Source organism: Mizuhopecten yessoensis, unplaced genomic scaffold, assembly GCF_002113885.1.
Source record: "Mizuhopecten yessoensis strain PY_sf001 unplaced genomic scaffold, ASM211388v2 scaffold10917, whole genome shotgun sequence".
NCBI lineage: Eukaryota > Metazoa > Mollusca > Bivalvia > Pectinida > Pectinidae > Mizuhopecten > Mizuhopecten yessoensis.
This window is the reverse complement of record NW_018408786.1, coordinates 1,785,245-1,795,065: the sequence shown is the minus strand read 5'-3', so window position 1 is coordinate 1,795,065 and position 9,821 is coordinate 1,785,245. Positions and strand designations below refer to the sequence as shown.

Genomic DNA, 9,821 nt, shown 5'->3' with positions numbered 1-9,821 from the left:
GTACATTATAGATTGCTGAAGGAGGATTTCCCAAGGAGGGACTGTGACGTCATGATTTCGGAGGTCAGTCATCTCTGATATGAACCTATATATATATTTTTTTATTAATAATCGATTTATTTATCTGTCTGTCTGTCTTTCTTGTAAGATATATATAATAAAAAAGTAACAAAAACCATTTATTAAGTTCTCAATATTTTAATGTTTCATTTCTTTTTCTCAAGCATAACTCTGTCTTTCACATAAATTTCTTCTTATTTCTCTTTTGAATTTTACACCACAATGATGTCCTTTTTGTTCTTTATCTAGGTCCTTGGACACAGAGCTCCCGGCAGTGATTGGAGACCCAACCCCACTACACAGTTCTTTAATAGCAGTCCATGGTTCACAGGATACACCGCCCTATGAGCTCTCCCTGAAAAGTTACGAGTAAAGTTCACACGTGATCGTAGAGACTGATTCAGCCGTCTGTTTACAGATTCTACCTTTTGGGGTCGACAGGTTTCTCAGGGTCATTTCCAACAAAGAGTCACTGAGACAGGTCTTAACTTTCTCCATCAGAATTTTTGACACAGTTGCCTCTCCACCGCTGACCTTGAAATCACTTGGTAAGTATACGTTGTCTGTTATCAAGTTATTTCTGTTCTTCCCTGCACACACTAGTGATTTGGTCCTGCACTCACAATGCACACCTTGGTAACACTTCACGATTACCTCCCTTACACCATGAGCAGCCCTCTCCTACCACTGTCTTTCATCTGGTGTTATGTAAACATTATGTAATCCTATCATTGTGGTGTTGTACTGTTTGTACAGTTACTAGTCTTTAGTTTTGTGTCTGTTTTTGGCTCTTTTTTCTAAAAAAATTGCTGGTGTCTTGAATTTTTTACCAAAAGTCCAAAATTAAGGGGGTATAGGTCTTAAAATTGAGTTATCTCCCCTGATCTTCAGACAATATGTTATTTGTTTATATTTCTGAGCAGTACAGTATCTGTTCTTTAATAAAAACTCAACATCATAAGTCTAAGTATAATGTTTATTAAGATATTTAAGTTTACATTTTGAAATTGATTCAATTTTCCTGCCTTTTCTTGCAGGAATCTTCATCTTCAGTACCAGTAGAAGACTTGACCTACCAGCCCAAGCCTTGGAGCCAGCTACTTTCCATTTTAGTATCATACCCTATGGTCCTGACTGTTTCCAAAAATGGTAAATTTGAAAATATGTGGGATCCTATAGGGACCACGGAACCAAATCAAAAATAGATTGTGGGTTTTTCCCTTTTGGGCAGAAGATTTAATAGGAAGGTGAATGCCTCGGGGCCTGCTGGTTGGATATTTAGGTGGCAGAAGTTTCAGAAGTTGTATGTGTTGGTTGAGCAATATTTATATATATAAAATGTATAAAAAAAATAAAAAATAAAATAACACTATCGTTTATGGAAAATCATTTGGTTCTGCGTTCCCTCTAGGTCAAATTACGTAAATATTGCATTGTATCCCTTATCAAGAAATAACATTTACACATAGTCCCCTATATGGCCTCACCACTCTGTCCCCGGAGAGCAATACTCAATGATGTGTCTCATTGGCCCAATGATTTCTAAGTCCAATTGAGATTAATATCTTGTCAACTGTTCCCATGAAAAATATTTTGTATTATTACTTATTTTTCCCACTTGGGGGCCTCTACTCTTGATTGCAATACCTTATTATGTTAAACTTCCTTAACCTATACTGTAAGATTAACCCTATTTCCCCTATTTGTTCCCGTCTCTCCACCGATCCTTTATTTATACAACGTTTAGTCCCCTTAGCCTAGTGTGTTCCACACCTGTCAAAATGTATGCAGCCATTCTTGACTAGTAGACTTTCCAGTGAAAAATTGACAGGTCGATAACGCACGCTGCAGTTCGGCGAATGCTCACTTACCCTTCGGGCAGGTGATCTTAAACTTAATACCACTTTTATAATGATCTACGATCATTTGGTGTAGTAGTTTATCATTATTTCCACTGTTCAATGTTTTAAATCATTTTTAAATACATGGAGAAAAAGGAAAACATATTATGTATGGTATTATGTCATGCACGAATATGTACAGCGTATATACTACTTTTTTTTTAGAAAGAACTGCATTTTGTTTCACATATAAAAAGTAGATTAGTCCCGAAAATGTACATGTCATGATGATGTACGGGAAAATTGAAGGGAGGCAACAGCCTTTGCTACTTACTTTTATACATATTCCCGACTTATTACAAGTATAACTTAAGATAGACTTGGAATGATTTCGAATTCGCTGCTAAGTACGGATTTGCGCACATATAAATGTTAAAGGTGTGAACCGCCTTATCTATACATATGTACGTGAATACAATGGTAAATGGTATTATGTCAGGGCCAAAACAAAGACCACTTAGTGCTGGAAAATAGACTGTGCTACTGGTGGTAGGTTGACTCAATGGATAGTGCACTCGCGTATCAAAAAGATGACTGTGCTCGGTTTCCCGAAGACATGGTAAGGTGAGGGTCACCAGCAAGGCCGCGTGTGATTTGTGCGGGTACTTGCATCCGCGTCAACAGGAGTAATAAACTGATCAACAATTTTTGGCAAATTGCTGCAAAGCCAATATAATTAGAAACAAATTATTTAACAATATACGGTTATAGATATGTCGCTTTAACAAATGCAGTAATTGTATTTTTGAATTAGAAATAACATCGTCCGCTCGATAACTCTCGGTATCGTATTGAAATAGAGTTAGTTATATGTTTAATGACACATTTTCTTAGCCAATGCGATTCCTACAAATTCGGAGAAGGAGATATTCTCCCGTTGAGGACTTCAACATCTTGTTACTTCGGAATGCAGCGCAATAAAAGTAAATGTACTTTTATGTGTTTACATTTGGTGCGGCTATACCTTTCAATGTCTATGCGGTAATCTTATTTATAAAAGTACTACACCAGCTTCTTTTTGCAGTATATGAATACGTGACAACGCAAAAACACAAAAACAAAAAAGGGCATCATTTTAAACGTTCTTAAACATCATATTAATCGACGCCACTTTAATGTCATTATTCTATTAATTAAACATATCATTTCTTTTCTTAAAATTAAAAACTAATTAAATATATCGGATAGCATTGTTCTATATTTTGATTTTTACCTTTAGTCCCTTGTTGTCTATCCTCTGTTGGGCAACTGAAAAAAAGAAACAATATTATCCAAACTGAAAACCATCCAGAGCGATGATCTTACTGTCAGAATGTGAAGGATAGTTTGGATAAGCAGTTCGTGATGAGAGTAGGATGGAGCTAGCGGTAGGATTTCTAGCAACAGCATGTCGTATCTGTTCCGGACATGATTGATTGTAGACGACGATATCGCTGCACGTGTGCCGACTCAATTTATGCAGAATTCTGGTCGGCTCAATATATAAATTAAAGGTTATTGTTAAAGGTAGAACGAAATTGTGATACATTGCATTAGTAAACAATCATGAGCAAAAGGAAAATTCTGACATGTGGATCGTATTGATGGCTGTATCTCGCGCGGCAAGTATCGTAGGTTGCAAGTTATAAGTATTCCCTTATACAAATTTAGATACGGTCCCCGACGGATTCGACATTACTGGTAGTGCCTGATGTGATACATGTAACATTAATGACATTGTACATTGCATGTACTTGTAACAACATCCGGACAAGTACTTCCCTGGATGACTGTTTGCTAAGCATGCCCGCCATGTTCTGAGACTGTACAATTTTATATTAAAGAAAGCTGCGGCCTTATAAATCAAACATATTGTTTTGCTTAACTATGAGAAATATACAATTTCCTCAATATAAAGAAATTTAAGATAGAAGGCACTATGGTCATGTGCGGTGAGTTACAGCTCAACACTTTTTGTTCTCTATCTCGCTACTTATACCTTACGTGTATGCGATGTAACCTATCTGCGTATGACCGTAGCGCTCTCTATCTTAAAAGTTATTTATATCAAGGGATTTGATTCTTGTCAGAACATTATAAACATTCGAAAATCTTATGTGACTGTTAAATAGTATCATAGTTAACAGGATAAGATGTGCTAGATGGAAATATAATTTGAAACTCTTTCGTCCATATTTTTGTTGGATGGTATAGCCATTCTTTCACCTAAAATGTATCGATCTAAATGACCGTAAAGGCCAACTTTACCAAAACATATTTCCAGTGGTATTCTTTATGAAATTCAATAAATGGTCAAAGGAATATTGCACTTATATCAAAAGTTATAATTATGGATTAGAATGTACATAAAGAAAGATATAATCAATTGTATGATATTCATGCTTATTTTCGTATGATAACTTGGAAAATTTATGAGCTGTTTTTATTTTGTTGGTCAGTCTACAAAATGATGAAACAATCGTAATTTTCTCTGCATTGTATTCTCTTTTCAACTCATGTCAACTCCGTCATAGTGCAGCTTGGTATAGATCTCTAAATTTGTTAAATTTAAAAAGCAGTCTGTTACGTTTAGTCAAACTAACAAATTGTAATCATAGTAAAAAAAATCAACGTTCATGCGCAACGATATTTGAAGGTCAGAATACAACTTCGAGGCCCGGAATATGACATCGAGGAAGCAAGAATACAACGTCAAGGACGAGAAATTAGTGTTGCTCGGTTGCTGTCATATTTGCCCGTTGTTGCTTTACCAACCTTAGGAGGTCGAGAAGGGTCGATTACGAGATTTGTTATTTTGCACTAGCCGGCTGTCATACAGAAGTGAACATGGTCGAAATTTGTACCACAATTTGAAATGAAAGTCTATGTTCCCCTGTGTAATCATATATTTATTTAATGACATTCGATTCAGCCCGTTTTTACGTTATTATTGAAACAAAAAAGTAACTGTTGATTACTGACACCTTCATTGCAGTTGAAGTCTTTAACAAACTTTTGTCTAAGATGATTAAATCACGAATAATATATATTTTTGACATGAAGGGTAAGACACATTTGTGATTTGGCAGTAGGGTAGCTGGTGTTGAGCATCAAATGAAAACGGCAAGTTTTTTTGTCTCCTTTTCGTTTTGTTTTGACTGATTATCGAGTTATATCCTCAAATCAAATTATCGCTGGGTTCTGAAGGCATATTATATTTCCAAGAGTTTGTTTACATTTCACAAAATAAAAATAAAATCTACAAAAGTCATTATGTCTGTTGCAAGTTAGAATTATTCCCCATAAAAGCTAGATACGTTCCCCGACGGAATCGACCTTACTGGTAGTGCCTGATGTGATACATGTAACATGATCCCATTTTAATTTGATTGCCATTTCATACATTAAGCATTAAGCAAAGAACGTAAATAGAGTGGGATGAGAGAGAGAGAGAGAGAGAGAGAGAGAGAGAGAGAGAGAGAGAGAGAGAGAGAGTAACACAGCACATTCGCTTGCACAGTGGAAACACTAATTATCTGTCAAGTCAAGAGTTAAGTGTGGCTTTGAACGTCCTACAGTATAATGACGTCGTTGTACTATGACGTCAACATTTTATGCAAATGCCGATAATTCTCAAGACATCAGGCTTAAATCCAATTATTTCATTAAAACATCCATTTGCATTACTTACGTTTGCGGTGTTCTTATTCGGGCGTGCAAGTATTACTTGTTATGTACAATGTAGATACGATGGATGGCGAGAAAACATGTCGAGCGCTCGAGTTAGTAAGTCGATTACTTGAGATAATTAAAGTAGAAAATAATATTGTGTACGTCCTAAATGTACCACCGTAGATATGCCATATGTTTGTTACAAACGTGGAAATAAAAGTACAATATGCCTGTTATATAAAAAAAAATATATCAATTATATGTTCGTACCTGGGTGATTCCCTTTGCCAATCCTGGGAACTAGCGCTCGATCTGATGTTTATATCACTGTACGACCCTCCTGCTCCTGAAGCTGACAAAGACTGAGATCTTTGTGTTCTATGTGTATTGCTACTTCTATCTTCATCGGAATCTAGGATAAGGATTATTAAAAAAAATTGATAATTCGGTATATATAACAACAAGATATCCTTACTTTCTTTCATGATATTATAGATTAAACAGTACCGTAAACTCAGTACTTTAGCAGATTAGTTTCTTATTTTTCAAACACGCCTTACAACTTTCATATATTTAGGTATGTCTGAACAGAAAGCAGTTTTCCTAAATTGTAATTGACTTACAGATTTGTTCCTTTTTGCTAAGTTTTCATATGTTTTGGATTACTTTTATACTTTAAACCGCCTAACGCAAAGGATGCTTCATATTAACATTACCTAAATGGTGTTATCGCAGGGGATATTACATCAAATACGTCGCACTAGTTAAGTTCAAATGACATGGAGATTATTAATGTTAATCAACATGAACGTGACTGAGTTAAATGTGTGATGCTTTCTGATTTTCAATGGGTGTTTCATGTGAAAGAAAACCTGAATATTCAGTTATAAGGAAAAGTTGTATACCTCTTATCTGAACTTACCCACTTCTAATGGAACAGCATCGCCTTGAATTTCTATTTCAATATTCCCGGTGGTGTCAGTATCGTTGGCAGTACATTGGTAGTAAGCCTCGTCCCTTTTCTCTACAAGCCGAATCACAAGTGCTGGTGAAGATGGACCAGCACCATAGTATTTTTTATTGTTTATAAGGATTCTCTTGTCTACTCTTTTTTCTTCTCCCTTTCTCCAGACGACACTAACCGGTTTAGGATCTACAGAGCAGTCTAGAATAGCTACAGATCCCGCTTTTACTCGGTATACTTCTTCCTCCATATACACTACCATTTCTTTACCTATAAACGTAAAGAGTTCATCATTTTATTATTCTTTCAAGAATCTATAATTAAATCAAAACAATGGGAAATTATTCGATGTGGAGTATTGATAATTAACTAGGATCATTTTCCCTTTTTTTTAGCTTCACTTTCTATGACATATTATTTTGCTACGATATGATAAATCAGCGGTAAGAAAACTATTATTACACATGAAATCTTGTTCAAGTTTTGCTTATTAAAACATCGAGGAACTGTTTGAAACAAATTTCGGAGTAGTCTCGGTACAGTAAATTTTAGTTCGCTATAACTCATTGCTGGTTCTTTACGTGTTGTTTCAGTTTAATAATAATGTCGTATTATATTTAAGATTTATGTTTGACGAGTTTAACGATAAGTTAGGGCAGCTTCAATGAACACAAAAGAGTTCGACGGGCCTGAATTAAATACACGTGTCCTTTGTGATTTTAACTCTACCTGAATTGAAAATGTTTCCGCAAAATTGAAGCCATGTCGGTCGGTCGTTTTTATTTCACTGATTGAAAGAGATAAGTGAACTTCGAGGGGAAAGCATTTGTCCTCTGCTTAAAAGAGTAAGACAGATTTAGTCATGAATACTTCAGTCAAAATCTTAATCCGTATTTATGTAGTATTTTTTTAAAAAATAAATATTTGTGTAAAGAGTTTTCAGTTAACTTTTCTGTCACATAAAATGTGAACCTTTCACACGAAATAGTTTCGTTGTCATAGAGGTCAATCAATATTTGGTTGATTGGCTGACGTAGAGGGTAACGCTCTTGGCATTTACAAAAAAAATATTGATCGGATTTGATTTCCCGATCGGACTTTGATATGATTTAAGTTATCTTCCTTATCACATAGATTTTCTTCATATACTCTTTTATCCTCTTACAATATCTTGCATGTGCTACCATTCAAACAAACAAGAGTAATTAATATGAACTTCAAACCTTGTTGCATTTAACTGTAAAACAATGTTAATAAAACAAGAGGCAAAACGATCACTAATGGTCATCTGAGTAAAGGACAGAATTAGTATTGGCCAGAAGTATGTTCACTGTTACAACATTTAAACATCTTCAAAATAATTAAAATTGAAATGAAAACAGGACATAAAGGATATGCATTGGAAGAAGAAGAATGGGGGAAAATGGCTGGAACCAGATTTATTCCTGGTAGCATGGTTATTTACATCATGCCAGTGGGTATATTTATTGTTATGGGGTGGGGATGTCAACCATCTTCAGACGTATGACCAGACACCCATGTGACAATTCGTTTAAAAATCGCTTTTTAAAGTATGTATTATAGAATATAAATATTTGATACCGTTGATTGGTTTTAAATGTTAAAAGTACTAATTATTTTCATAACATGGAGTGTACAAGCAAATGTTATGAAACCTATAGGAGTAGTCTCCCTTATTTACAAGTGACTTTTCAGCCTATGACAAACTCTGATTTCTGTTAGCGGCCCTTTTTATGGCCCCAGATCATCAGCTCATCAGCTGATGTTCTGTTTATAAGATATTGGTGCAAATCCGCCAGTTGTTTACAGAGAAGCCGTTTGAAGGTTAGTTCACTCCTTGACCTCTTACAATTGTATGGCCTAGCCCATGTCAATCCAAGGAACAGCAATCTGTGACCTCTCATGGTCCCAGTATCTCCGGCTGATAATTACATCCATGTTTTTTTAAAATCTTACTGTTTCTGAGTAGAAATCCACAGTATACTTTTTGTTTACGCTCGACGCATGACGCACAACGACAGACAAAGGGTCATTACAAAAGGTCACCTGAGTGATTTACGTGCCCTTAAAATATATATAGTGGAATGATTTGTCTCAGGGATAACGAAAAATCTCCCCAACGAAACATTACAAAAGCTAAGAGAGAGTTAAAACAAACCTGTAAGAACGATTTTTTTGGTAAGAAATCAAAATGTGAAAACAAACTTTATATGAGAAAATAGAAAGAAGACCTCTTACACCTAGTAGTCTATGATTACTAACAAATGTGAGAGAACTCGCCTTTTCTAAATTAAAAAGTCTATGCAATAATCTATGAATAAGACAAAAAATATGTTTTTATATATATTTAATTGATTTTTTGAGCAACAGTAATATATATTTATTTAAAATGAAAAGTTCAAATATTTTTATCTTTATTTCAGAAATAAGCATTGATGTTAGGTGGAAATATCTTAACATAAGACTGATGATGTAATCATACATTATTTCAACGTTGAAACAATAATAAGTTAAGATAACAAGCTCACACCACATTCTCAATAACACTACAGTAAAAATATCATCACTATACAGCTGTTTTTGTTTCGAAGATTTAACTGTATTTGCTTTTGAGACTAGAAAACGATTTAATTTAAAGAAAACGGTGACCGATTACCAACTTACGGACCAGCGCCACTGCGAGCCGGATTAGCTAAACATATTGCATTTCCTTCTAAGATACGATACGAATGTAACCGTTAAAATTCTTGAAAGATGCATAAGTTTATATTTGGTGTACGTACCTCTCAGCTTTGGTTTCTGTGCACCCATCCCTGGTGGCAAACAGCACGCTGAACCTGTTTGGTAAATAATATTTCCTTTTTCCATTTCTTTTTAGAATTAAAACATGGTGTTTATGTACAAATAGTATTTAGTTATTTCATGCCTTTACAGACAAAAGATTAATCTATTTCTCTGAGAGGGTCAGACCAACCGTTAAACTGTTCCCTAAAGAAGCAGAATTCATTTTTATAAATGACATTATGCATAATTAAAAATGACGGATTTTGATAAAGATAAGATTGAAATCAATCTAACTAAGGTGTTATTTAGATTGTATATGATCATCAGTAAACTACTTGAAACACCTACCTATAATGGTAAATCAAATACAAGTTTGTTTCAGCATGGTAACTCATAGGAGACCATGAGAAGGACTTTACAATAGATTTGCCAATTTAGAA

At 34.8% G+C, this 9,821-nt stretch overlaps 1 protein-coding gene across 1 annotated transcript; it reads right to left on the bottom strand.

Moving 5' to 3' along the window:
• Window positions 1-423: 423 nt before the first annotated feature.
• LOC110463557 lies at window positions 424-6,838 on the bottom strand. Its single transcript, XM_021518223.1, has 3 exons — window positions 6,535-6,838; window positions 5,883-6,024; window positions 424-673 (listed from the first exon to the last, which is right to left on the bottom strand). Exons 1-3 carry the CDS (start codon window positions 6,836-6,838, stop codon window positions 424-426), a joined length of 696 nt encoding a protein of 231 aa, XP_021373898.1.
• Between the last annotated feature and the right edge of the window lie 2,983 nt (window positions 6,839-9,821).

What these genes read in the sequence shown, in the direction of transcription:
- LOC110463557 (XM_021518223.1), bottom strand. Translation starts at nt 6,838, where the DNA reads ATGGTAGTGTATATGGAGGAAGAAGTATACCGAGTAAAAGCGGGATCT. An exon ending in TGCTGTTCCATTAGAAGTGG is followed by an intron (nt 6,025 to 6,534) that starts GTAAGTTCAGAT and finishes TCCTTATCCTAG; the next exon opens with ATTCCGATGAAGATAGAAGT. An exon ending in TGGCAAAGGGAATCACCCAG is followed by an intron (nt 674 to 5,882) that starts GTACGAACATAT and finishes TTGTGAGTGCAG; the next exon opens with GACCAAATCACTAGTGTGTG.